We start from the raw sequence: 27,981 nt of genomic DNA, 5'->3' as shown, positions 1-27,981 counted from the left end.
GGATGGCGGAGACAAAGGCGCGCGTGGTCGAGGCTGTTGAAGAAGGGCAGGTTTGGCGTCAGTGCCTATTGCCTTCAATGGCAATCGCTCGACTGTGGGGACTGGACCGTGTCGGCAGGTACAAAGTACAGCGGCCGTGCGGTGTGCAGCGTGCGGTGCAGTGCAGCGCCGCGTCCACTGCTGGAGGAAGTGAAATGCGCAGGTGCGTAACAAGGCAGGGTAGACGGTGCTGTACCCCGCTGTACCTGCTGCGCTGGTGGTGTGCAGTGCTGTAGGCAGGTACGGGTACAGTGGGCTCGCGGCTCTGTCCACGGGGCCGGGGGCGTGTGGCGGGCGCTGCAGCCGCTGCAGCGTGCGGTTCGGTTTGGCTTGGATTGTTGGAGATGGAAATGGATTATTACCGCCCAGAGGCGGGACGTGGGAATTGCTGGCCGTATCGGGGTTGGCGTGCGAGTGTGTGACGTGAGTGGCCAGAAGGGGCCGGCGTGTGGGGGCGCCTTCAGCTCGTCGCGAATAGCCTCACGAACTGCTCTGGCCCGGCGGGAGAGCGGTCGGGCGACGTCGCCGCAGTGGTCGCGTCGCTTGCACGGCGTGCGAGGGCTCGTCGCGCGGGGCTGCAGCCGATCTGGCGACGGCGGCGCGTGCAGCAGCGGCGGGCGCACACGATGAAGGTGCTTTGGCGATGCCGCAGGGGCCGCGACGATGCGAAATCGATGCGGCAAGTCGTCGTCGTGGGCGGATTTGGGCGTGGTGGTTGTTGCGAGAAGGTGAAGAAGAGAGAGTTTTGGGAGGCGGGCGGGAGGAGAAGGGGGACCGACGAGGATGGGGCGGGAATTTGGAACTCTGGGGGATGGGGATGGCTACAGCTCGCCGGCAAGACGGACAACAACATTTCTTCTTCTCTCTGCAAAGGGGAAATGGCAAAGGGAAAAAACGGGGCAAGCCCGCGCCCAAGGGAAAGGAAGGGCACGCACGGCACGGCAAGGCAAGGCAAGGCAGGCAAAGGGAATGATCAGGCTGCACGGGGGACCAGACGAGACGAGAGAGGCCGACCGCCAGACAAACGAGCGAGTCAAAGGGAACCGGGGGGCACGGATGACCTCGAAGGCCGCCACAAAGCAATGGGGAAGAAGCGAGGGACCACCGGGGGCGAAAGGCAGGACCAAAGACGGGGGGGGATCAGAATGGGGGCACAGGAGGGGTCATGAATCAACCCGGCGGCGCCCTCGCCCATGACGGGGGCGGCGGCCGGCATAAGCCAAAACTCCAAGAAAGGGGACAACAAGATATCGACGGGCAGGTGAAGGCAGGTATCAGAGACGCGAATTGGGGCACGGGGACGGGGGACGCCCCCAGGGCAGTGGGGTGGGGAGGGGGGTCAAGGCAGGTGAGGTGGTACCTCGCATCATCCTCAACTCCAGGTCCAGCTTCCATCGCCCTCTCCAGCTCCCTCCAATGGATGTCATGCCTCGTGCCCGCTGCAGCTCATGCCCGCTGAACAGCACCTCGCCTCGGGTCACAGGGTGCATTTACAGGGGGGGCACACTGTCCTGTAGGTATTCCATCCATCGCGCACTCGCTCGCCGTCGCGGGGTCGGGTCCGGGTCACGTTGGCCGGCAGGCGGGCATGGGAGGGTATCGAACGCAAAAAAAGAGGTGCGCCTGCGCTGTCCGTACATATGTAAGTACCCACGTACAAAGCGACAGGCAACAAAAGGCTGTGCGAGCATGCAAGATGGATGGAGGGATGGATATGGGCTCGAGCCAGGCACCGCCCACCCACGGGCCCGACGCCCACACACCCGCCTGCACGCGCGCGCACACACACACACACACACACCTCGCTCCCGGTACCCGCACATGCCGCCGCCGCCGCAGAGGCTGCCCGCTGGCCCATGTCTGGGCGTGTCTCTGCCAGGCCCGTCCACCAACCAGAGCCTCCGCTTTTAGGCTTGCGCCTTGCCTTGTCGAACAGGGGGGTGGGTGACCTGCGCTGTGCTCCAGCGGGTCCCGCCCAGGATCCCTGTCCGCCTCTTTTTTTGGGGCCCCGTCCCCCCAGTCGACGTGCACCGCAGCCGTCCAGCCATGCCCATGTCATGCCATGCTTCCCAGTCAAGCCAGTCATCACAACCACCACCACCATCACCACTAACATCTGCACCATGTGACGCACAGTGCAGTATGTTATTTATACACAAGAGGGGCGAGTCACCTCAGGTAGGCAGTGAGGTAGAGAAACATATGAAACAGTTGCAGTTGGCAATAGTTGGCAGCTCCGAGGTCGCCGGGCAGCCTTGAACCGCGCGCATGACAGGAAGGACCATTCCTCAATTACCGAGGTACACAGGTACCGGTCGGCACCTCGCTCCGCCAACCACCTATGGCATCCCGCGACGCCGAATCATCGGCACACACGCGTCGGCAGCCTGCAAACTCGTTTTCTCGTCGGCGCTGAGGCAAGGTCGCATGCAGACCGCAGTATCAGTTTCCTACCGCAGATTGCTTGCAGCATCCAGACATAGCTCACGCTGTTCGTCGACCTGCGCGACCCATGCCTCTGCGCCAGGCGCTCTGCGCGCGCAACCGCCTCGGCATGCGTCACGCGAGACGCAGCGCTTCACTCGCAGGCGACTCGTCGCCGTTCTCTCGGTAACACGACTTGTGCGATTCACGAGCCCTGTGTCCGCGGATGCAGCCACCGCATGAACCGCCGAGTCTGAGACGCGAGAGGCGCACGCGGGCGTGGACGTAGGTACCTACCTACTCGGGTACCACCGACGTAGGCCCCGCGACACCTCTGGCGCCGCCCGACTCGCCATTGACAAAAACTGCCGTAGTTCCCCCCTTTCATGCGGCGAGACATATATCAGAAATACATTCGCCAAATGAATTTTTCGCAAGCCCTTTCCCTTGCTGGGCATCCGCGCCCGTCGCCCGCCCTCGGTAGGACAAAGGTTGCAATTGCGCCGCACACAGGCGAGCGGCAGCCGGGGCCCCGGCCGGGGCCATTCTGGAAGCAAGGTGAAGAATCAGATCGGCGCTAATGCAGGTGTGGCGGTGCACACCATCAAACCATCAACCATCAACCCCTCCCCAGGCGCAACCTTAACGCTGCCCGCCCGTTGACCGCCAGCCCGCCCGCCCCGAATTTGGGGCCGCGATCTCGTAAAATCTCCGGCTCAGCCAACGGCGCCGTGTATTGCTCTGCCGGGTGCGAGACAACTAAATCGCACCGTGCATTGAATATTTCGATCACGGTGGCATTTTATTCCCCCTTTCTTCTAGGTGGCTCGTCAGCAGACTGGGCAGGCGCTTGGTTTTGGATTGCAGGAGGTACATCGGACGAACCCTCGGACGCCCAGCCTTAGTCGTAGGTACATGGCAGTACCTCCAAGTAAGCGCCGATCGTGCGCCCCCGGCAGTCGAACCACCGCGCGGCGGTGCACCGCAGCTCAGGCTTTCCACATACATTCGCCAATACTACCCAGTACTTCGTCGTATTACACCCTTGTTCATCGTTATGCCTCTTCGGCACGAGCAATCTCCCTTTGTCAGGATGTTTGACACTCTCGCCGCTTCAGAAACAAGCGACTCGCCCATGTCTCCGTCTCACGTGGGCTGCGGCTCCTGCCGCCAGTCCCAGGCTGGCATCATGGCCGCTAAGAGTGGGGCCCGCCGGATGGCTCGCCGCCGCCCCGCCCGTGGGCAGAATGAAACGCCTGTCTTTGTCAGCCGTCGTCACCGCAGACGTCCCAGCTTCAACCCTGCCAACGTCCACCAGTTCGTCCCCAGGTTCACAGCATGGATCCGACGCTCTTGATCGGCGACATCGTCGAGCGGGACTCCGAGGCGAGGAAACCCGTCCAGTTCTCCGCCCCCAAGCCGTCGTCCACCGGCTTCCCGCAGCACCGGCGACGATGGAAGCCGTCGGCGTCCAAAAAACAGAAAGCCGGCACTCAGCTCGACAATGAGTCCAGCGCAGGGTCTGGCCCCGGCACCGTCGACTCCGGTGCCCCGGGCCAGCCAGTAACACAGAAGCAAGCGTTTGAGGAGGCAGAAAGGAGACGGATCGATTTGGAAAACCAGCAGAAGCTCTCGAGCATGTCGCCCCAGGAAATCGCCCAAGCTCAAGAAGACATCATGACCGGCCTCAATCCTGCGCTTATCCAGCGTCTCCTCCAACGCGCCAACATCGACGACCAGAATGGTCCATCGCCCTTTGATCCTGTTCCAGCTCAACAGCAAGAGGCTGCGGCACCGCCTCCGGAGATCAAGGTCGAGGCTCCGTCGAAATCCACGGCGGTGACGTCGGCCACTACCGAGACAAAGGCTACGAGCTCGTCGGTGCGCTCGTCCAAAAAAATTGCGCCTGATTACGACGAAGACCAAGCGCCGGCGCAGATACCGTCCGACTTGTTTCCCATCACCGACCAACCAAGCTCGACGCACTTTCCCGTCCCCGACGTCCCCGACCTCGATCCATCAGACCCTAATTTCCTGCAAACTCTTCACGAGAAATACTTTCCCAGCCTTCCCTCGGACCCGAGCAAGCTGGCGTGGATGGCGCCGGTGCCTACCAAGGACAGCCAGGCAGACAAGGAGTCACCATACTATCCGCACCCTGAGATTGGCGTCTCCGCATTGAGGTTCGACTTTAGAGGACGATTCCTGTCGCCCCGTGTCAGCCGGTCAATACCGTCTACAAAAGGCCTGCACCACCACGGCGAGGCTCCGGAGGCAGCCGGATACACCATTGCGGAGTTGGCTCGCCTCGCAAGAAGCGCAGTCCCTGCCCAGCGGTGCATGGCATATCAGACCTTGGGCAGGATACTATACCGGCTTGGGAGAGGCGAATGGGGCAAAACGGAGAATGATCCCATCGCAACGGGAGTCTGGGATGCAGTCAAGAAGGGACGGGTGTTGGAGAGCTTGATGGAGGCCGCATCGGGCGAGGGTGGCCACCGTGGGAGCCGAGCATATGCAACGGAGGCTTTGTGGCTGTTTGAAAAGGGCGGTTGGAAGGAGACGCATAAGGGACGTTGAGCCACTGCATCAAAGAAGACGGCGCCGGACATGGGGCCGACCCGACGGGTGGTCCGAGGCTTGCGAATCTAGGGATACAGGGCCTCTCAGAGGCAGCCAGTCACTGTTCCGTGTTGGTGCCCCGTACAGTCAAGGGGCTGGTCCGACACCCGCGGCGTCGTTTTACGTGCCTGCGAAAACAAGGGCCGAAAGACCTTTGTCCATGGTGGACCAGCAGGGTGCCCAGGCTGAGAAGCTGGGCGACCAGCCAGCCGGGCCAAGACGGTGACACATGTAGATGTCGCAGTAGTTGTCGCGTACCTAGATGGACAAGCCTTTTCAGCGACCTCTCTGAAGCGGAAAACGAACGTCGAGGAGGTGTCGACGTGCATCAAACGCCTGCATGATTCGAGATGCTATGTCCCTCGCGGGGATTTGCCGCCAAGGCGCGCATCGGTGTGTGCCAGATGCAGCAGTGTCGGGCTCCAACAACACAGGCAAGAAAGGGTCACCAAGCTTGCCTCGACTCCACCGCGAGCCGCGACTGCCATGGGACGGTCCTGCAACGCCCGAAGCCCCTCGCTGTGGCTTGGGCGTTGTCCCCCTGCGGGCGGGCTGGCGCATGCATGCTGGGCTGTTCCAATGGGCGCGATGGGATGCGTGTGCGGCCGCCATGCGCACGAGATGGTCGGCTAGCCGTCCGCGCCTGGAAGGCTGATTGACTCGACGGAGGACCCGCAGCCAACGAAGCCAAGCAACATGCCGGTACCTCAGGCGATCAATGCGCTGGAACTGGAGGCGGGCGGTGGATGGCGGAGGCGGCGCTGGGCCCCGATTGCGTTTGGACTGGATTGGGGAAAACGGGCGGTACCTGCCAGTGAGGTGGTGAGGAAAAAAAGACAGCAGCCGAAACTGGGATGGTAGGTACCTTGCCTACCTTTGTACCGTACAGCAGTACTACCGTTACAGTGCTGGGCCGGTAGGTACCTCGTAGTGGCAGAAAAAAAAACCATGCGCCGCCGGGGATCCGCCCAAGTTTTCATCCCTCTCGCCGCCCTTCCTCTCCTCCCCTTCCCATCCTCTTCTTCATCCCAGCCCGACAACGCACAACGGCATCGCCGCCGAAGCCGCCAATCCCCCCCTTTCCCCCCTCCTGGGTGCTCGCCGCCTCTTCCTTTCGGCCCTCTTTGCTCTGCAGCTTGTTCTTCCCGCCTCCTTTCTCTTCCTCTGCCTGCGCGCGTGTGTCGTCAACCGCCGTTGTCTCCACACGTCGCAGCCTGAATCCATCCGCACCGCTGCCTCCAGAGACTGCTCATCGCGGTCTTGCAGCCAAGAGAAGGAACTCCGGGTCTCCGTTGACGTCGGACCATCATCTCGCCTCCCCCGCGAGAAGAATTCTTCCCCTCGCCGCTCCAGCCCTCGCGCCGAGCGTCGCGTCGACAACTGCCAGCACACAGCAACGCCCTGCTCTGTCGCCCTTTTCCTCGCTGCACTGCCGTCTCGACACGTGCCTGTCCGACCGTCGCGCGTGCCGATAGACCGAGACCGTGGAATCCGCGTCCACGACATTACAAGAGCATTGCCATCGCCCCTCCTATTCTTTTGAGCCACCCAGGCCGACTGCATCGCAAACCCACCTCCGAGATCCTGTGACTTTGACTAGCCATGGCATCTCCGCTGCAGTTCGCTTACCGGACCCAGAAGACCATTGGCGTCTTCGACGCCGCTCCGGTCTACACTCCCCTCGCTGGGTTCACCAAGCCCGAGGGAAACCTGCGGTGCAGTGCGTACTCGCCCTGCGGCCGCTTCTTCGGCTGGGCCTCGCCCGAGTCGGTGACCGTTGTCGACACCTCCACCGGCCATCAGGTCCTGAACCTCCCCATCGCCAACGTCTATGAGCTCGGCTTCTCTCCCCTTGGCACCTTTGTCATCACCTGGGAGCGGCCCGCCAAGGATGAAGCTGGCGATGCCACCAAGAACCTGAAGGTCTGGCGCACGGTGGAGGAGGGTGTTGCGGCCTCGGACAAGCAGCCTCTCGGCCGCTTCGTCCAGAAGCAGCAAGGGGGCTGGAACCTCCAGTACACAGCCGACGAAAAGTACTGCGCCCGTCTCGTCACCAACGAGGTCCAGTTCTACGAGAGCCACGACCTCGTCACGGTCTGGAACAAGCTCCGCGTCGAGGGGGCCGCAAACTTTGCCCTCGCGCCCGGGACTCAGAACCATGCTGTGGCCGTCTTTGTGCCTGAGCGCAAGGTAACATCTCCCCACCCCACCTGCGCCCCGTGCCACAACCCGTCGATGCTGACAATCCGTCGCAGGGCCAACCGGCCGTCGTCAAGGTCTTCAACGTCCCCATGTTCCAGAACCCCATTTCCCAGAAGACCTTCTTCAAGGGGGATAAGGTGCAGCTGAAGTGGAACAAGCGTGGCTCCAGCATCTTGGTGCTGGCCCAGACCGACGTCGACAGGTCTGGCAAGAGCTACTACGGAGAAACGACGCTCTATCTGCTCAGCACCAACGGCGCGTTCGACGCTCGCGTGACGCTCGACAAGGAAGGGCCCATTCACGACGTGTCCTGGTCACCGAACTCTCGCGAGTTTGGCGTTGTGTACGGCTATATGCCTGCCAAGGCGACCATCTTCAACGACCGTGCCGTCGCCAAACATTCCTTCCCGCTCAGCCCGCGAAACACCATCACCTTCTCGCCCAGCGGTCGCTTTGTCCTTGTCGCGGGTTTTGGCAACTTGGCCGGACAGATTGACGTGTACGATCTGGAGAAGGATTACCGCAAAGTCTGTACGATTGAGAGTGGCAATCCCAGCGTGTGCGAGTGGAGCCCTGACAGCCGTTACATCATGACGGCGACGACCTCGCCGCGCCTGCGCGTCGACAATGGCGTGAAGCTGTGGCACGTTGGCGGCACCATCATGTACAACGAGGACATGGTCGAGTTGTACAACGTCGTCTGGCGACCCGCCGCCCCTGAGAACGTGGCCGGCGGAGACCCGCTCAGTCCCGTGCCCTCTCCCCACGAGTCGGCGACTGCATATCTTGGCACAGTCAAGACTCCCAGCAAGCCTGCTGGCGCTTACCGGCCCCCCGGTGCCCGCGGCCTCGCCACGCCTCTGCATTTCAAGCGAGAGGACGAGGGCGGCGCCGCTCACGTTGTGAGCAATGGGACGCAGAACGTCGGTCCCAATGGCTTTGGCCGGCCTCGCCGAGCAGTGCCCGGTGCGGAGCCGGTCGAGGCACCCGCGCAGGGGAGAGGTGTCCCTGGAGCCGAGCCTGCCGATAACGATGGCGCGTCTAAGAGAAACAAGAAGAAGCGAGGCAAGAAGGGCAACCAAGAAGGCAAGCCTGAGGCGGAGCCCAACGGCGGGGCTAGCCTTGCCCCTCCGCCTCATGAGCGTGGCCCCGGTTCTGGGGGCGAGCGTCGCAGCCCCGAGCGCCGCGGCCCTGCTAATGGCAACGGCCGTGACCTTCGCAGCCGATCCAGGAACAACGGCAATCGCAGCCGCAGCAACACTCAGCAAGACCCGCGCGGACACCCCGGGGCTCAAGGCAACGCGACCCCGCCTCCGGCAGGCCAGGGCGCCAACGCGATCGCCGACACCTCGCAGAACCCGAACGCTAAGAAGGTCCGGAGTCTTCAGAAGAAGATTCGCGCCATTGAGGACCTCGAGATGCGCCTGGCGGGCGGCGAGAAGCTCGAGGACACGCAGCTGAAGAAGATTCAGACCAAGTCGACGGTGCTGAAGGAGCTGGAGGTTCTGGAGAGGGAGTGAAGTCAAGTCTGTGCTGTCGACATATTGCCCGCAACATGTCACTCATAGGACTTGGGAAGAAGGGATGATGGTGGTGTAGCGTTTCGCTGTATGCCATACGAGCAGGGAGACCAGATGGCTACCGCCCCTCGTCATCATCACCGCCATCATTAAGGACATCATCACGAGTGCCGCCCCGAGGGCTTCTTGGACATGAAATTGAATCTGAGGGCCGGGATGAGAAGGGGGCACGCCGTGTATAGCGAAAAGAGGGAAAACCGGCAGCACGTCGAGGCTGCCGAGCGGTAGAGTTAGTGTACAGCGCTCAGCCCGAGGCATAGGTAGGGCTACAAGCAAAAAATTGTCTGGTCCATGACTAGCCGACGATGAGGCGCGCCCGTTCTTGCTGACAAGGCGGCAACCTCGTGAATCGAATCTTTCAAAGAATCTTGACCGTGCTATGCTATGCTTGACTCCCTCCAACGACCTTGTGTCTCTCTCGTCCCACTGTTGTAGGCCGCTCATCTAGGCTGGACTGAGGGTCAATCTCTTCGTGACCACACTCTCGCGCTCGTGGTGCTCCCATATCACCGGGCTAGAACACTCCTAGTAACACATATAAGCCAGCGGCCTCGCTAATTCGAGGCCGATCTGTCGTGGGCCGAGTTCAGCCGCCTACACTCGCCTTGCAGCTGGTAGCCCCCCCTGGCGTCTTCCGGGTCGCCCTCTTGCGACCGCGCCTTGGAAACGCGGGAACTCTGCACCGACATCCCGTTCCTGACCAGGTCACGCTCAAAGACGATGTACTCGCGCCCCTTACGGAGCAGCTCGGTGATGGCAAGCGCTAGGAGGACGACGGCGGTCGTCTGTCCAAAGTCCCAGCTGTTCTCGTCGGGCGCCTCGCCCCCGAGGTAGCCCTGATTGGCGGAGCGGAGGGCGAGGGCCATGTACAGGTGCACGGGGAATTGCAGGAAGGCGGAGACGAGGACCCAGCGGCGGCGGCGGGCGTTGAGGAGGATGGCGCTGGCCATGGCGACGAGCATCCATATTGCGGTGATGGCGACGTACGTCTTATCGGCGGCCGGGTGGCTGGCGTCGTCGGCGGTGATGAGCTGCGCGTGGTAGCACCGTCCGGGTTCCCTGTCCGGCGCCCACTCGTCGAGGCGAATGCATAACAGGATCGTGAGAGCGAGGAACATGACGGCGAAGAGGTAGGTGCCGCGGTGGCGCGGTGTGAAGTACGACTTGAGCGGCCGGGGCTTGCCCTGCTTCGTGCCCATGCCGTCGAGCTTGAAGGCGCAGAATGTCCAACAGACCATGGCTGCCGCGTTAGAGACCCTGCCTATCCGTCAGTGCACAATTCGGGTTTCAGAGATATAGCGGCGGCGGAAACGCACCCGACGAAGCTGACAATGTCAAAGACGAGATGCAAGTGATACGTGTCGAGAGTGTCGCCGTATGCAAAGGTGTTGATCATGTAAGAAATACCCAGTAGCATCTGAATGTCATTGCCGACCATGAGGATCTCAGAGACGGATTCCAGGCGTTTACGCTCTATCCTGTGTTCTATGGTGCCCTCTTGATGGTGCAGGTCGAGGGTGCCGTGCTTGGAGAGCAGGAAGACCCAGCCGGCGAGTAGCAGGGAGAGCAACGCCTGTCCGACGAAGCCGACGACGATCTAGACGGCGGCGCGGTGTAAGCCAGGGTGGAGGTGCGGATGTGTCGAGAACTCACCCCAATGCCGGCAATGTCAGGCATGCTCTCGCCCACGAGCTCGCATTCTTGGCTGTGCCCAGCAGCCTCCATCTTGGCGACTGTGTTGGATGGAGGTGCAGAGGGGAACAGAGTGTGACGATGGCCACGGCAGAGACCATGGTCGCAGAGCTGAGCGCGGCATCGGCTCAGGACTATTTATCCACGGCGCGCGCCAGATCTCCGAATGAATCCTGGGGGACCGACCGCCAAACTTTCAGCCCTGCCACGTCCCGATTGCCGTGCAATTGGACGCTGGCCGGGGCCGCTCGCCATGGAGGCGCTGGGCAGCGTCAGCCGCGACGGATCTTAGCGCGTGCTGTAAAGCCGGCGTGGTAAGCGAGCTGATTGCCGATCTCTGCGCGTTGCCATGTCCCTGCGCTTCGCTTCACCCAGTCCTTGTGTGTTGGATCGTCGGCGGGAGACGGTGAGATTTGGTGTCGATGCTCGAATCCATCTCCCGAAGTGTGAAGGGAGCGACGGGACGGCCCTTGTCAGTGTAAGTTGGTGAGACGAGACAAGACAGGTGGCGCAGTGGGCTGCTTACCGCTGACGGCTTGTCTTGCACGGTAGGAGAGGAAGAGGAGCAGTTGACCGTTCTGTTTTGCTTTCAGAAAGCCTGCAGGGGTGACGACGACATTCTGTTGTACTTCGTAACCCAACATGGCAACGTCGGGAAGGCGGTTGCCGCGCTCCTGCCTTGGGCAGTCACCGGGACTCACCTTGGTCGCCTCCCTGGTTCGCGACGTGTCCATGCTGACTCTGACTCCTTTTCACCACCGCGCCACGTCTTGCAGGCCTTGGATCTTGCCTATCGCCTTCGCCTTCATTCTCATCAATTGCAGTCCGAATTCGTCCTGTCGGTGCAGGTCCCCCGCGTCCCTGGTCGACCGACACATGGCCACTGATCGCCGAAGAAGGCAAATCCCGACGACAGGCCGGTAAGCATCAGACAAGGGAGACGCGACCGTCGCAATAAACAGGTCGCCGCAGCATCCCGGCCACACCTCGACCACGACCAAGCGCCGTCGACAGTCGACTCAGTTCATGGTCAAGAATCGGTGCGGCTCGAATGCCAAAGCGACAATGCCGGACCGCGACGTCCAAACATGAAAGCATCCGACCAAGTGGGCCACACAGCCCAGACTGCAGGGCCAAGACACAGAGGGCCTGACCGATTTGTCCCCGTATGATACACAATAGCGCAACCCCTTTCAACAATCCAGCACCAGGATTCGGTGCCCGGTTAGCTCAATCGGTAGAGCGTGAGACTCTTACTCAAGAGTACACGAAATCTCAAGGTTGCGGGTTCGACCCCCGCATCGGGCTTTTCCTATAGTTCCATTCTTCGATTGGCATCATTTTTTTGCACTTTCTGGCAAATTTCTTTTTTTCTGCCAGCAATTCTTTTTGGTCTTGCTAGTTTCCTTTCTTTGCCCAGCATTCGACGTGGGGCGTTCCTCTTCTTTTTTTTGCCCTGCCTCAAGCCAGGCCACATGCCACCCTACACCCAGCGAGACATGCTCCTCCTCACAATTGCTCGCGACGGAAACACGAACGGCGTAGTGACCTCATGTCATCTTTTCTCATTTTTCGGCAGCTCTCATCTTGTTTCATTCATAAACTGTGTTGAAAGTGGGCAAAGAACACGTGACATGCTATTACTGTCCAGAATCATTATGTCGCTAACATTAACCTACTTTGCTGACCCATGTCCCGTCGCGGTGACCGACGTCTCTGCTTCTTTTTCCTTCTCTGGTCTGTACTCGAGCCCCGCTGCCTGTTCCTCTCTGCCCTGATCATCTCCCTCTTCTGCTTGCGAGTGCAGCGCGGCCAACCTTGCGCGTCTTTTCTCTAGCTTGGCCAGGCCTCGGGCCCTCTTGTCCTCCATTCTCTCCTGATCTTCGCGCAGTTGACGAATAACCCTGCTTCTTGCTCGAATCCTCCCTCCATACTTCCAGAACATGAAGGGGATAGGAATGGTGATGACTTCGAGAAGGCCCAGGAGCGTTCCCGCCCACTGTGGCGTCAGATTCTTGTACATCAGCGGACCTGCTAGTGGCAGCGTGCCGCCAAAGATGCTCCGGATGACGGCATTGCCGGCGAGAGCGCTGGCGGCGTATATTCCGTACGCCCCGGCGAGATAGTTGGATCCGTATATGAAGCTGAGCGTGTTGCCGAAGCCGAAGGGGATGCCGAATGCGATGGGACCCGACCAGTGGATGCTGGTGGGTAGGCAAGTCCACGAGAAGCCGAGCTGCCCGACGCTCGCCGACACCGCACCCATGGCCATGACGAGCGCCTGCGCCTCGGGCTGCACCTTGCCCGTCTCCGGGTCGCGCGGCTGCGAGTTGATGAGGCGTCGCAGGAGGGGCTCCGACGCGATGGCTGTCAAGGTACCGATGCCGATTCCGATGAAGGCGAGCCCAGACGTCCCCGGTCCCCAGCCACGATGTTCGGAAAAGACGATGGGGTATGCCACGAAACAGAGGTACAGAATGCCATACACAATGGAGATCCAGGCATTCATGCACCACAGGATCGGTTCGGTCGCGAACAGAACAAATGGCCGGCTCAGGTTGACCTTGAGCAAGTGCATCGTCGAAACTCGCTGGTCATACTGGCACCAATATCTGGGGTCGTCCATCTCTTTGCGCATCCTTGCCGCTTTACGCTTCAAGATGGCCGGTGCGTACGTCTCCTTGAGCGTCAACATGAGCGCGATGGTCAGACCGGCCATGATGAGGACAATCCAGTTGGCCCACCTCCACCCCAAGTACTGGAAAACAAAGCCGCCGATAATGGGGCCAGTCACCGGACCATTGAGGGGCGCTACGCCGAAGAGCGACATGCTCCGCGCGAGATAGTCTGGGTTGGAGACGTCGACGACACTGCCGGGCGCATTGGAGATCATGACTGCACCGAAGAACGCGCTGACAGCCAAGTCAGTTCACTGTTTCCAACAGAGGCTTCGCACAATGCAGTACGTACCCGAAAAAACGCGTTACAATGATGGTGGTCAAAGACTGCGCGACGCCGCAGGGGATGATGAGTATCGCCCATATGCCCAAGCAGATCAAGTACACGGGCTGGCGGCCATAGAGCTCACTCAACGGCGCAACTACTAAACTGCCCGCCGCCAGACCTAGCAGATACGTCGTCATACCCAGGGTCACAATGGTCGTGTTGGTCCCGAAGTCGGCGATCAAGCCAGGCGTGGAAGAGGTGTAACTCGTACTGTACAGGGTCGCAACCCATGTCGCAAACGATACCACGAAAATGGTCCAACACCGATACCACAGCGGCCAGTACTTTGGATTCTCGGGGTCTTTTTCTTCGAAGATGACCTCGAACTCGGGGGGTCGAGAAGCGGCGCTGCCGGTGCTGACGACGCTGGTGCCGGTCTTTGTGTAGGTGATGGGCTCCCGTGCTTGGCGCTCCGCCTCGGTCTCAACGTCGGGCGTCAAGGCGCGGCCCAGAGTCTCGTACAAGTCTTCATTGTCGAGACGCTGGGTGTCGGTTGACCGGCGGCTATGGTTGGTATGGGTCCTAATGGCCTCGAACTGAACAGAGTCGCCATCGAAAGACGACGTGGACGTCCCTCCGCCCGAGCTGCTTGGGGACACCGCCTTCTCAGGATCTGAATGCATGTCGGGCGAGTTGTCGGGTCTGCATCTGGCCAAGAGGACGACTCTTCCGGATGGATGAATCGATCACGATGCACAGCGACTGGGTGACTGGAGTGATCTCTTGGCACATTTTACGAGGCACGGAAAGGGGCACTCGGGCGGCAAGAGCACCAAAGTCTCGAGGGAAAGATGAAGGGGAGAGCTGAATAATTACCCTTGTGAGCCCCCAAGGTGCCCCCATGCCCCCTCCCGATCCTCGAGCGTTTTGGGCCCCGTAACCGGCGGCGGCTCGAAAGCGGATATAGCGCGGCACCAGCACGAGGTGGAGAGCGAACCATGCTGGCTGCCGAGACGGAGCCTGAACCGCAATGGTTGGCCCGATGGCTCCACGTCCGCGGACCAAAGGCCGAAGAGGCGAGGAGAGGCGGGCGTCGTACCCGGGCCGGCTGATGCTGGATGCCAGCATACATTCATGTACAGGGCACAAGCAGCATTGTTTTGACAACGTCTCTCGCGGCTTCCATCATGGCAACCCTGAAAGCAGGCGGCTCTGACAGACAGCTAGCTCGACGGAAACGGCGTCGCGAGTCGGCGGAGAAAAAGGTGCGGGTTCGGGTGGGTTTGGCTGGGTCTCATTTGCCGGGAATGCTCCTTGCCCATTCCACGCCGGCAGTGGCACGCCGTCCGCGGGCAAGGGGAATGCACACAAAGTCAGCTGTGCGCTGGGCCCTCGATACGGAAGCTTTGACATGTCACTTGCGTACGGCGACGAATACCAGGCCGCCCACGACCCTCGAAGCTTTGGAGAGGGGCGCGTGGCCGGGAGGCAGTTGGGCGGGGCTGAGCCTCTTGGCGGCTCCGTGCCGAGGTATCGAGGCTTTTGAGCTCGTAAGTAATCTGAGTCCTGGCCTGCCCAGGGGAAACCGTGTCATGTCACGATGCAATGGCCCTCCTCGTACAGGAAATATCGTCGTTCAAGCGAAAGTCCACCGTTGGTGCCCAAAATAGTGGTCGGCTCCAGCTCGCAATCTCTTCTCTCTCGGCCGACCGACAACGGGGCGATGTCGATGGAAGGCGCAAAGGAACCAAAAAAGAAAGAAAAAAAAAATCGTTTGCGCCCTGCGGGCCCCCCCACGAAGGCGGACCCGCCCGGTGACTTCCAAGCGGGATCGGACAAAGGGCGCCTCTCATGTTTTCCCATTCAAGGGCCCGGGGGCGGAGAGCCGGTTCGGATGTGGGTCCAGCCAGCCCCGCTCATCGGATCCGGCGTTGGTCGTCGCGCAACGGCGGCAACGGGTCTCGGCGTAGAGCGCGCCGAACCAACAACTGCTGTCGTTCATGTCAGCCTCCGGAGCGGCGTGTGGATATTTGGATATGCGCGCTGGCTTCGTTGCTGGCCTGGGCTGACCGGCAGGCCAAGGGTGATGCCTGCGTCATGCAGATGTTCGTCAGTGAAGAGCGGCCTTGCGTGCAAGGCAGGGCCGAGATGGACCTCATCTTGCGATACGTCTACGGCGCGAGGATGGGCTTCGGACTTGAGCGCGCCGCCGGGGAGCTACTTGGCTGTGCCGCTGGCCTTGCCCCTGGCGTGGAAGATGGTCCACGAGGGCAGATTAGATGCAACAATCTTGCACCATTGTACTTGGAAGTGGGCGCCTCGACAAGGGGGACATGGGGGCAGGACCTTCCAACGAAGCCGTGAGGTCGCTGGGCACCCTTTCGTCTCGCCACGATGCGGCTCGTAGAACACCCTGCGTAACCATTCCTTCTCCATTGGAGCCTCGCGTACTTTGTGACCTTCACGGACGACTTCGTATCGTGGACGAGCTCCTTGCCACAACTCGCATCGCGGTGGCCCGTGGCAGGATTGTACGTCGGCTCCATGGCCAAGTGACGACAGCATGCGGGCTGGCTGCGGCAACAGCTCCAACCTGCCCATCCCCAGAATCGGCTGAGCGTAGGCAAACTGCACGTACAAACTGAACATGTACAGCCGCGGCAACGGGTATCTGTTTTGCGAACGGACTGGCAGTACTGCAGTCCAGGGACGCGCCGTAATCGTCCTGTTCCGCCCAAGCTAAACTGGCATCTTGTGGCCTTTTATCTCCAGGCAGGCAAGTAGAAAGAATGCTGGAACAAAGCGCGCAATCGATGTAGCCCACGTACCTTGAAGGACCACACTCAACAACACAAAGAGCGACGGGCGTCTCGCTGCATATAGGCGTTGGCAAGTTCCAGCTGGGCATGCACGCTTCACATCCAGCCCACGCGCGGGCCACGTCCGTGACACATACCAAGACCGGGATACTTATCACAAAGACCCTCGTCTTTCGTCTCCCTCGCCATGTCCATCTCCTCTTCGCCACCAGTCGGATCCAGCCCTCGTCAAGATGCTTCTGGTTATGTGGCCGCACATCCGACCCGAGGCCGCCTGCACTGACAGACTCGTGAGCCTCGACCGGGCTGCGCAGCGCGAGGGCAACTCTAATTGGGGCATCAGCCAGCAAAGGCCGCGGCAGTAAGCTCCGATTGTACGTAGAAGAGCGCTCTATCTTCCATGCCCTCAAGTCGAAGCAGCTCCTGGGAGAGCGCAAACCGTGGTTCTCACTCGGTTTTTGTCATCGAGCTGGACCAAGAGGACGCAAAGCCATGCCGGTGGCGAGAGGCCCCAGCCTCGCTCGTAGTATGCCAGGGACCGGCATAGACACGTCCGCAAAGATGCGACCTACAATACGTTCACAAAGAAGCGAGATCGGCAACGCCGCTGCGGCAGAGGACCTTGCTGGACCGCGTCAGCCAGCACTGGCGAGGCAGGCGACTCGGCAACGAGCAGGCCACATTCTCGGAGGCCCTCCTCAGGAGTTTCGTACTCTGCAAAGCGTGCTCCGATACAGTACATGTTGTCAAACGCAACGACGAGGCGCAGCAACAAGAGAAGAAGCAACAGCAGGCTCTCAGCTCGACCAGCATCATCACCCCCTCAGATGCCCTGTGGCGAAAGTGATGCAGCCGACGCGGCCTGGCCTCTGCCCAACGTGACATGGCATGGCACCGGCGGGAATCGCCCGAAGCGTGTAGACACCCAGGGCCGGAAGAGTTCCAGACTCGCTCTGTGTGACCCATCCGCCACCGAGGAAGTAATAGCTTCTGGCAGCTCGGCGTAGGACGTTATCACCGATGAGGCGCGCCTTCCGCGCCAATCATGACCCGTCCACTGCCATATCCAAAGGATGTATATCCCGCCGCGATTCCGTGCTGACTCAAATACTTTGCTCTCTAGACACAGGTCGCGCGTAGCCGCCAAGAAAGTGTGTCGTGCATCTAGCGATGATATAAAGCGTCGTCGGCGACCCTGTCCGGAGAAGCTTGAGGGCCCCCACCTCACCATTCACGGAGCAGAGCATGAAGAGCTGGAGACAGAGTTCGAATAGGATGCCTCGTCAGAGCATGCAAAGAGGGGCCTCCCGTCAGATAGTGCCATGCCTGTCTTATGGTGGACAAGCAGTCGGGCACCGCTGAAGAGTTTCAGCCTTGCGGGCGGCACTCTCAAGGGCGCGAAGGGCGACGGTGATCGACACGACACCGAAGAAACGGAACAAGCTGAATCGACGCGCGTTAAGATCGAATAGAGAACGCCACCGCAGATGTGGTATCAGTCTTGGGGGCAGCGCGCGGCGGCGAGGCTCCTTTCCTCAGCGAGGTATGCTGCTGGTCCCGTGCCACACGTCTCACACTTCATTGCTCTTGTCTTCGCCTCTGCTTCCTTTTCCTTTGACATCTGCGCGCCACGATCTCACCGCCATCAGCTCCCGGCTGCAAGATGTGGTGGCTGGGGGCTGCTTCGGTGAGACACGTGTGCGTCTCGTACACGCATACACTATTTGCTGATGCATGGTGAGAGGAAAATACCGTCTTCGGTACGTCAAGGCGGTCTGGGAGCCGCTCCGTGTCGACGCCTCATCATGCTGAAGATGCCGGGACGCCAGTGCGGCCCACGAATGACCCTGGCTGCCTGCATGAATGTCGGCTCTGCGCGAAACACGGCGTGCATGCGCGCGGCCGTGTTGAGCTGCCGTAACTGCCGTGACTGGACGCCAACAGCACCGCACGCTGAGGGAGCCCGTTATGCAGGACGGATTGACTGCGCTTTGTTCGCTGGTCGGGCCCGAAACACGCGGCACTGCGGGCACCTCGACGTGGAATGAAGGCGTAGCTAGTCACGTTACTACCGATGATTTTTGCCAGCTATCCACGTCCGACCGCCGCGGCAACTTGCTGTACTCTTGCCAGCGATACGCTAGTTTCGAGTCTGAGGGACGTAGGGGACTGTAGAGCTATCAATGGCAGCATTTATCACAGGGCACGTCTCGCTTCTGCTTGTCATCTTGGCAAAAGTAAGTGACCCAGGACTCCCGGGAGATTTTCACGGAAAGAGGGTGGACTCGACGGAACGGTGCGTCCGGCTTCCAGCCGAGAATGAGCGCCGCTTCCCAATTTTCGCAGCAGAATTCGTCGTGCCGTGGAACCGCGCCTAGGTGCTGTGGAACGCGCAAGTACAAGAATATACCTACATTGGGAAGCTGGCTGAGGAGAGGCACGAGGGGAGGCGCCTGTCGCTGAGCAATCGGACGGCATGTCACCAGGGACCATCCTGTGGCCGTCCGTCTCTCGAACTTTGCCCGCTTGAGTCTGCCAATTGTGCACTAATAGACAGCGCTCATCAAGCGTCTTCCAAATGGCCTCCTGGGCGTGCCGGCAACCGCAAAAGGTACGGCTGGGGCTGCCATGCTGCATCTCGATGAAGCTATTGCCTGAACGGTGCCCGCCTTCTCCACGCCGGGCAGCCAACTGCGGGTCACGTTGGGGGCTTGCTGGGGGGTGAGTGTTTCAGCCTTCCCGAAGCGCGATGCAAGTGATGACAGGCTGTCAGACAGAGGCGGCTCTCGCGTGCAGCGACGAGAGATGTGACAAGCCGACATCTCGCGCGGCCAGGAGAACCCCAACCCAGCCTGATGGCGAGTTCGCCCAAACGAGTAATCTCCAGGAAGCTCCAAGTAGAGCCCAAGATGGAGACGTCCGCTCTTGGCAGTGGGCTGGGACCGTTGGCTGTCACCTCGATCGAGATGCTTGGTCGCGGCGACGGCGGATACCTCTGGCGGGATCAAATCGAACCACAGCGGCCCGCCTGGCTCTGCCTGCTTGCTCGCTTCGTTTCCCGACATTTGGGCAGCCTCCTCGAACCGGCAGTGACGGACTTGGGCGACGGAAGAACCCGCGCGCTCATCTCACCATGGCGTAGCCCCCATGCCGAGATGCGTCCGTGCAAGTAAATCGGGCATTATTCTGTCATTGAATGCATCGCTCTTCGCGCGCCCGAGCGCATGCAGTCGTGGCATTCCTTCCTCGTGAGGTCGGATTGCCAGACCGCGCCCACAACCCGTGCGTGGTGCTACGGCGCCGTCGCCCGAATCGGGCGCTGGGCGGCACAACCTGCCGCATCCCGGGGGTATGGTGGCATAAGGCACGGAGATTACACCGACGTCGGCAGGGGAGTGCCAATGCAATTGCGGCGGCATGTGAGAGCGATGGCACGTTGCCCGAGCGCAGGGCGGTACAGTATGAATCTGCTCGCGGTGCTGGCTGGCCACGGTCCCTCGTCTGTCTGTCCCGCGCGCGGCTTGGCCTATGCGCCTCTCGACTGCTGCTGCTGCCGTTGGGATGGAGGGAGGCGAGAGTCAGTCACCGGCGCTCACGGCGGAGTGACGGAGGCGGCGGAGGCGGCGGCGGAATCGCGGGACCAAGACACGACATTCTGAGGGAGAGGGGAGGAGAGGCGGAACAATGGGGGCCACCACGGCCGCGGGGGCGAACCGCCACGTCACTAGCCACACCCAGGCGGTCTGGACAAGTCCATTGAGTGGATGGAAAAGCTGCGACGCGCAAAAGATCATCAGAGGGGCTCGTGTGGGTTGACGCGACCTTGCTGGGAAGAGTCGCAACGATGCCGATCAGATGTGGCTTTCGTCACCAATTTGCCACACTCTCGGCAAGGGAGAAATCTCGGACAATGGGCGCTGAGCCACATCGCCGTCCCGTCGACACCTGGTAAGCCTGGTCGTCATGTCGTCGCCTGATGGTGTCGTGTTGGGCCATTCGGACCACTCAACGACGTGATGGATGTGAGGGACGTCGACCCCAGCACTCGCTCCTGTCACACAAGGACCCTTGACCAACATCTTTGGCGCTGCACCTGGTGTGTTGCGTTGTGGCCCTGCGTCCCGTGGCGCCGGCCGATGTGCAGCGGCAAAGTCGCTGTGTCGTCCTTCCCGAACCGTAGGTGCAGCAGTAGCCGACCACGCAACGTATTGCACGGCTGCCGCCCTTGTTCCCACGCCCAACGGTGGGCACGCACGATGCTTGCCTGCACGTCCGGAGTAGCTGGTGCTCGTTGTAATATCGCCAGGGCCAGCTGGTGCCCATGACCACCGCGGGCCGTCATCGCCGTGGCATCGTCACCAAGCCAGCCGTCTGTCTCGGCCGGCCTGGGCCGCATTAGACGCGCATTCATGCATGGCACGGCGGCGCGGAGCACATCTGGCAGCGGCAAAGCAATCTCGACATCTCGCTCGTATCCGACGGCATATGTTGCGGGCTTCATCGGACTGGCCGGGGGCACAGCCCGGAGATCGACAAGGCTGGGCCGCTCAAGGCCCGAACGGTTGCGCAAAACAATGCGCTCCAGCAAGCCGACTTTGCAGATCCGCAAATACGGAGAGTGGGATGAGTGGGAAGCGACGAACGCTGCTGCGCTTGTAGTCGGACTCCAATAGCGCGTCAGAGGTTGTGCAACGGCGCCCATCGAGGCCAGGGACCGCGCCACTAATGCTGGGCTGGGACCGAATTTCCCCAGCACAGCCACACGGAGTCATCCGCGTCTCCAACCAGCTCGACCGGGCATCGTGCTCGGCCACGCATGAGCGATCAAATTGCATTGCAGCAAGCCCGCCTCGCCTGGGTGATGACGGCGATGGCGACGATGATGTCAAAGGGACGTTGCGATTCGGACCATCTGCGCCGGCTAGGGAGATCAAAGAAAAGTTAGCAAAGTCTCTGTCGCCGCCGCCCAGCGAGCCAGGCTGCTTTTGGTGGACTAGGCGGCCCGGTCAGTGACACGCCGCCCACATGGGCTTGGGTGCCACCGACGCCTCTTCGGTCCGTGGCTGCAGGCGCCGTGACTGACTGACCCTGGACGGATGGGCGATGGTTCGCTCGTGTCACCGCATGCATCGTCGTACGTGAGCCCCAGCCGATGGACCCTTGCGACTGTGGCGAGAGCTCCGGCTCTGGGCATGCATCCCAGAGCAGGTAACGTATCTGTCAAGACGAGAAAGCTGCTGAAGGGGTTGTTCGCGTCAGGGGGCTTGCTCCGGGGCGACGGCAGTCGAGCACGGAGAGCAGAGGCCCGACAGCTACGCGTCCATTGGCCGGCCACGGACCCGGAGCAGTTCTGGCGCATCGCGAACAGGACTGGTTAGAGGCGCCGACATGGTTGCCGCCGGAAGAAATGTGTGGTGGCCGGCTGTCAGCGGCGGACATGCTGTGACGCTGGTGGTGGTGGAGGAAGCGATCAGTGGCGGCGGGTGTGGATGATGGATTGGCCGGCGGCGTCTCTCGCGTGCAAGCCGGGATAAACGACGTGCAATGGCGGCGCGCACCAGCCACAGTGGCACGGCTTGCATGTGCAGGGCATCCACTACTAGGTACTATGCCACCTATCGGTAGGGAAGGTGCCTGTGTTTGTACCTCCAGGCTCGAGGTACTCGAGGCACAGCAGGGGAAGCAAGTCCCTCTTGCGGCAGATGTCCGACGGACGCCTGTGAGATGCTGTCCTGTATGGAAAGGCTCGTATTGCGCGCCCCGGGTATGGCAGGCTATGCAGACCTCCCCGTCCGCAGTGCGCTCGGGCGACGGGAAGATACCCAAGGCATTGTTTCTCCAGCGCGAGTGTCGAGGTGCGTCTCATGGGTGTCGTCGCGACTGCCTTCATACCCTCGCCACAGCGGGCTGCGAACAAAGGGCCAAGGTACTGTACAATACTCAGTAGTAACCACTGAACCGTCGTCCTCCAGGTGTCCGTTCCAGGCGGCATGGCGGGGTGCGGATAATAGGACACACCCACCACCTACTGGCCCTTCAGCCCCAGCCAGGAGACATGCCCTGTGGCTCCCGCCTCAGTGGCTTCTCTCGGCCCCATCACTGGCGGGGTGCCCACCAGGGCCACCTCAGTGTGACGGCCAGGTGCGTCTCGTGTCGCGCACTAACAATTAAAATAAGCTATGGGCGTCTTGCCCCCCGGGCCCCTTGGAGAACGACGTGCTAGCGTCGACAGGGATCGTGTTCGAGAGCGTCCTGGGCTCCATCTTCCATGCCGGCCCTTGCTGCGAGTTGCTGGGCATTGCGCCTGCCTGCCCCATCCAGGCGGCGGGTGCGAGAAACGTCCGGCTCGGCCAGTGCCTGCGGAAGTGGATGCTGCTGCGCTTGCGCCTGCGTTGGAGGTGCTGGAGGTACAAGGGAGGTGGTGGTGCGGTTGCTGCGGGAAGCGAGGCAAGGCGAGACAGAGGGCCTCGTACGAGCGCGCGAGTACCTCCCGCCCTCAGGTCTGCTCCGAATCGCTCGCGGTCGTCGAGGTGTGCGCCGAGGTGTGCAGCTGCGGTGGAAGCGTCTGGCAGCAGGAGCCCCTGAACGCGTCATACTTGCGTGAATCGCGGCGGGCATTTGTCGCTGGTAGTTGCCTGGGGACGGAGAACAATCTGCCGAGCGAGCACTGCATGGATGAACAGACAGAGGGGCCGACAGATGGACGGAACCCCAGGCTGATGCGGCGCAGGCGGCGGCGCGGCGCTGCGATGGCGGGCAGCCAAAACAGAAGGAACGACGTGGACAGCAGACAGGTACCCGTACTTGTCCAGTCCAGCCCTGTGCAGCACGGCACAGCACAGACTTGCCTACCCGCGCTGGTAACGTGCGAGTGTTGGCAAGTCCCATCCATCGTGCCTTACCTTACTCCGTACTTGCCCAAGCAACTAGGTTAAAGGCAGGCAGTCCCTTAGCAGGCGGCGCCAACAGCCAGCCAATCTTGCCAGTCTTGCCAGTCGCGTCGAGCTCGTCAATGGAACGCTCCTTCTCTTTTACGCGCGTTGGACTTGCCAACCGTCACCCCCTCCGCAGATGCAAGAGATTGCCCGAGAGCAAGTAGAGTACATTCATTGGTACGTACAGTCCTCGCATGCGCAGGGTAACCGAGCACCTCAGATCTCTCTCCCCAGGCAAGGCAAGGCACGACTTCAAAGTACGTACCTCCGTACTCCGTGCGTTTCTCTTGGAAGGGCGGCAAGACCCCAAATCCTCTAAGCCTTAGCCCTTTCTTAGTAGCATCGGTGTACCTCCGGGCCACTGCTGACCTCTGCCTCTCCACCGGCTGTCCTCACAATTTGCAGCATAATAATTCACACAGGGCGCTTGTGACGGCAGGCATCCTGCCCCCCATCCCCCGGCGTGTTATTTACTTTACGTCTTTGGCGGCTCTGGTCTCTTTGCATGGCGCCAGACGGGACGCACCCAGACACCCAGACACCCAGACAGACGTAAAGTACCGTTACCAGTGGCATTGCCAGTCCCATCCGCCCACGCTTCGCTCTTCCCATTGCTGCCCTCCTCCATCCACCTCGTCTTCATCCACACACATCCGTTGCCGCCCCTCTCCCCCCAGCCCATCCCATCGCCTTCAAGCCACCGGGCACAACGTCCGGACGCCGCTTGCAGAGCAAAGACGTGCACGGCGTTTGGTCTTCATCCCATCCCTCCCTACCTTAGCTACCCACTACGAAGGTAGGCCAGGCACTGTGCCTTTTCTGAGGTTAGCAATACTGCACCCCGGCCACCAACGACACGCCTCTTCGCCACAACCGTCGGTCCTCAGCATCGTTCGTCGCCTTTTAAGAGCCGTCCCGTCGTCGCCATCCTCCTCCCCACTCCCCACAGCTTCCGCTCCGCTCTTGGCCCTTGCAGGTCGCGACCTATAGTACTGCCTACCTTGGTTCTCTCGCCGTTCACCCCCCCATCCGCCCCGGCCCAGCAGCAGTGGCCCCAACGTGCTTCTGCTTGCGTGCCCGCCGACGGCTCGTTTGTTGTGCACAACAGGTACCTTGCTGTACGGGCGTGGACGAGGTCGAGTACCCATAGCACTCAGACCTGCCCCAGACCTGGTACCCGCGTCTATCCAGCGTCGACAGAATCTGCGGACCGAGACACCCTCGTCTTTACCCGCCGACGTCGAGCTGTCCGCGAGTGGGTGCCGAGTGCCTGGCTGCAGCCCCGACGACCTGTCCGCCCGCCAGATTAGTCGTGCAGTGCGGCGTGCCGTTGCCCGGATTCAGCCCTCGACCCTACTCCTTGCCCTCACTACTGCCTGGCCCCGGACCGCAGAGCGAGGGCGAGAACAGCGTATCGTGTCGTGTGCGATACGGCCAGCCACAAGCCATCGCGACGGACGCCGGCCCTCTGGCTCACCCTCGACATTTCCCGCCGGGCCTCGACGCGCTCACACCCCCGGGCCCTCGTCTGATCCCTCACCCTTGGCTCCCGCTCGTCGCATCGAATCGGCCATAGCACCCGACCCGAGCCACGGCGAGCCACCAGGTCCAGGTCCACTGGAGACCCAGGCCTCCTGGTGCAACCTTCAAATCGGCACCATCGCCCACCCCCGTCCACCCGCCCTGGTCCGTCTGTCCTTCGCTTCAACCTTACAAGCAAGCAGCCCCCACTTGCTCGACCTCCGACATCCTCTCCCACCGCCAAGCCTCAGCTTCTTTTCTACCTTCCTCTAGCCTCCTCCTTTCATCAACCAACGTCGCTCGTTTCTCCCTCTGCCGTCGTAACCGCTGTCGGCCTGTCGTCTTCCTGTTTTCCCTCCTACCCGCCGTGGATCGCCTCGAACGCTTGCGCCTACCTGCCTGCATCCAACGAGGGCTTCGTCCATGGGACTCGCCGACACCACCTAAACAACTTACAGTCATCGCGACCGCTGCAGCAGCACTTCCGCCAGAGCACTGAGCCCTACACGTGACGGCGACGGGCTCGCCAACCGCTTGCAAGACCCGAACAGTCTTGCCGTTTCGGCGGCCACGCCCTTGTCTCGTGCTACCATGTTTCGTCAACGGTAAGAATGGCCCGAGCGTCTTCCAGTCTGCTGCCGTATAGCCGTATAAGTCCACCTTCCAGCCGAGTCCAGACTTTTCTGCCGCTTCGCGGGAACGCCCATGTGCTGTCTCCTGCTACCTATCGTGGGCTGACTCTTACTTCCGCTGTAGGACAAGCTCACAGAAGCCAGCTGATGGCCTCCTGGCCGAGTTTCGACAGCAGTTCCCCCAGGTTGGTCCCGTCAGCACTGAGGCCCCTGCGCCGAGCATCGCCCAGACGAGCGTGGCGAACCATCCCATAATCATCAACGCGCCCGATCACGCAGATAGGTACGTGGCCAGCACAGGTGATTCGCAACTCGTCTCTGCATGACGCTCCGCTCGACTGGCTCAGCAGATCGCTACCAGTATGTTCGAAAGCAACCCTCGACTAACCAAAGCAATAGCGCCGGCCAAAATGTCGACAATGAGCCCTTCAGGGATCAGGACCCGACGCCACGTGCCTCCCACGAGCCGTGGCGATTTACGCCGTCACTGCTTGACCCGAATTCGTACGCCTTCAACTCTTTCGCCAACGCGCCCCCGGGGTACTACACACCGACCCCTGGGGGAAACAACACCTTATTCCACTCTCAAGCTGGTGATCTGCACACCCCGACTCTAGTGATGGCACAAGGCCTCGGGACGCCCCTGTCGATGCCAACGTCAGGCGACGGCCTCCAGTCTGGTGTCACTACCATGGACATGTCGGGCTTCCAAAACCTCCAGCCACACCAGTTCCATCACTTCAATCCCTTCATTCAAGCGCCTCCGCCGCAACCTGGCTTCGCCCCTTCGTCCTTTGTTCATCAAGATACGGGCTACGAGACGATGGAGCAGGATGCCTCCCCTAGATCTGACCCTTCTGACAGCAGGATGCAGTCTATGGCAACGGCGGTCAACTCGCAGAAGTTTTCATCGTTACCTATGGGCCAGCCATTGCCAGCGTCAGCAGAGAAGTTTCGTTTCCACTCCACCTTGAACGCCCCTACCGCCATGGTCAAGCACGCAGATGAGATACCAGTGACGTATCTGAATAAGGGCCAGGCTTATTCGCTGTCTATCGCGGACACGAGCGGTACCATCCCGGTCCAGCCTGGCACCAAGTACCGTACGTTCGTGCGCGTATCCTTCGAAGACGAAGAACAGCGTCAGAAGCCGAGCGTGTGCTGGGGACTTTGGAAGGAAGGTCGAGGAACAAACGAGGCCCACCAACGAGGCGGCAAGCTCCAAGCCGTCGAATTCGTTGAGGCGGGCCAACCCGCTGATGGAGATGACAAGAGAACCCGCATCGAACTCGAAACATCCTCCTTCGACGGCTTCTCGGTTACTTGGACCCCTGGCGTTAACGGGGCTCCCGAAGTCAACATTGCTGTACGATTCAATTTTCTCTCGACCGATTTCAGCCACTCGAAGGGCGTAAAGGGGATTCCAGTGAGGCTCTGCGCCAAAACAACACTTGTCTCCCCTAGCCCTGCTCCCGACACATCGCCCGAGATTTGTTTCTGCAAAGTGAAGCTTTTCCGCGACCACGGTGCAGAGAGAAAGCTATCGAACGATGTCGCGCACGTAAAGAAGTCGATAGACAAGCTGAAGCAGCAGCTCGCCCAGCTCGAGAGCGGCATGAAGGACTTTGGGAAGAGAAAGAGGCATAGCGGGGCGGCCAAGGCTGCTGATCCTCAGCGCCCAGGAAAGGTTCCCAAGCACAAGAGAACATGGTCTATGTCCTCCGCGAGCTCGGCTGGAGGTGGTGGGGCGCGTATGACCATGGAAGAAGACTTGCATTTCAAGCTTCAGACCCTCCAAGACATGTTTACGAGCACACGACCTGTCAGCGTTCTCTATCTCCGAGGCGATGAACTGGACGACCCAGATCTTCACCCAGTGGCACTTCCCGGCGACATGTCACCGCCAAACAGGACCGACGGAGCCAAGGATGGACCCAATTGGCAGCCACGGAGCACGCAAAGCTCTGTCACCGGCTCCATGGTCTCGCCCTCGCCGAGCTCTCTGTCCCTCGCATCCCAAGCTTCAGCCCTGGGACCTGGTGGAGTCTGGCAGAACATGGACTCGGCCACCACGGGCGAAGTCTTGCGGAAAGGGCCGGACCAGCCCCAAAAGATTGCCAAGACGGACGACGATGGTACCTTGAGCGGATGGATAGAAGCGTTGGGTGTCGATCCGTCATATCGACCTCCGCCGGAGCGAGGCGAAAAGCCGGTGGCCTGCTTCTACATTATCCGCCAGGCGCCGATGGAGCCGGCCTATCACAGGGCTGTATACCTCATGAAGCGAACGCTGGAGGAGTTCAACGGCCGCATCGCCAACAAATGGGGTTTGGACGCGTCGAAGATCGTGCGGACCCTGCATGTCATCCAAGACGGCCTGGAGGTGGAAATCGACGACGACGTGGTTCGCGAGCTCAAGGAGGGACAGGATATGAGGCTCGAAGTTGAAACCATGGAACAGCAAGGTCCCTCGAAGCGCGAATGGGAAATGTCCGTGGACGGTTTGGCCGGACAAGATCCAGCAAAGTCGACAATTGCTGGTGGAATTGTTCTTCGACTCAAATTTTGA

At 60.9% G+C, this 27,981-nt stretch overlaps 5 protein-coding genes and 1 non-coding gene across 6 annotated transcripts; 4 read left to right on the top strand and 2 right to left on the bottom strand.

Annotated features, from left to right (window-relative positions):
- Positions 1 to 3,801: 3,801 nt before the first annotated feature.
- On the top strand, positions 3,802 to 5,043 carry PLICBS_005630 (uncharacterized protein; the record flags this gene model as incomplete). The annotated part of the gene is made up of 1 exon (XM_018319315.2): positions 3,802 to 5,043. The coding sequence occupies one exon, from the start codon at positions 3,802 to 3,804 to the stop codon at positions 5,041 to 5,043; it is 1,242 nt and encodes a 413-aa protein (XP_018181789.2).
- Positions 5,044 to 6,687: 1,644 nt separating this feature from the next.
- PLICBS_005629 (uncharacterized protein) lies at positions 6,688 to 8,807 on the top strand (the record flags this gene model as incomplete). The annotated part of the gene is made up of 2 exons (XM_018319314.2): positions 6,688 to 7,275; positions 7,341 to 8,807. 2 exons carry the CDS (start codon positions 6,688 to 6,690, stop codon positions 8,805 to 8,807), a joined length of 2,055 nt encoding a protein of 684 aa, XP_018181788.2.
- A 614-nt stretch (positions 8,808 to 9,421) lies between these two features.
- Positions 9,422 to 10,592, bottom strand: PLICBS_005628 (uncharacterized protein; the record flags this gene model as incomplete). Its single annotated transcript, XM_018319313.2, has 3 exons — positions 9,422 to 10,124; positions 10,184 to 10,464; positions 10,521 to 10,592. 3 exons carry the CDS (start codon positions 10,590 to 10,592, stop codon positions 9,422 to 9,424), a joined length of 1,056 nt encoding a protein of 351 aa, XP_018181787.2.
- A 1,186-nt stretch (positions 10,593 to 11,778) lies between these two features.
- On the top strand, positions 11,779 to 11,867 carry PLICBS_005627. Its single transcript has one exon. It is a non-coding gene; the product is annotated as a tRNA-Lys (tRNA).
- Positions 11,868 to 12,234: 367 nt separating this feature from the next.
- On the bottom strand, positions 12,235 to 14,188 carry PLICBS_005626 (uncharacterized protein; the record flags this gene model as incomplete). Its single annotated transcript, XM_018319312.2, has 2 exons — positions 12,235 to 13,471; positions 13,530 to 14,188. 2 exons carry the CDS (start codon positions 14,186 to 14,188, stop codon positions 12,235 to 12,237), a joined length of 1,896 nt encoding a protein of 631 aa, XP_018181786.1.
- Positions 14,189 to 25,371: 11,183 nt separating this feature from the next.
- On the top strand, positions 25,372 to 27,981 carry PLICBS_005625 (uncharacterized protein; the record flags this gene model as incomplete). Its single annotated transcript, XM_065600770.1, has 3 exons — positions 25,372 to 25,385; positions 25,537 to 25,695; positions 25,812 to 27,981. The coding sequence occupies 3 exons, from the start codon at positions 25,372 to 25,374 to the stop codon at positions 27,979 to 27,981; spliced, it is 2,343 nt and encodes a 780-aa protein (XP_065456842.1).

Source organism: Purpureocillium lilacinum, assembly GCF_023168085.1.
Source record: "Purpureocillium lilacinum CBS 284.36 DNA, scaffold_4, whole genome shotgun sequence".
NCBI classification, from domain to species: domain Eukaryota; kingdom Fungi; phylum Ascomycota; class Sordariomycetes; order Hypocreales; family Ophiocordycipitaceae; genus Purpureocillium; species Purpureocillium lilacinum.
This window is presented reverse-complemented; position numbering and strand designations above follow the sequence as displayed.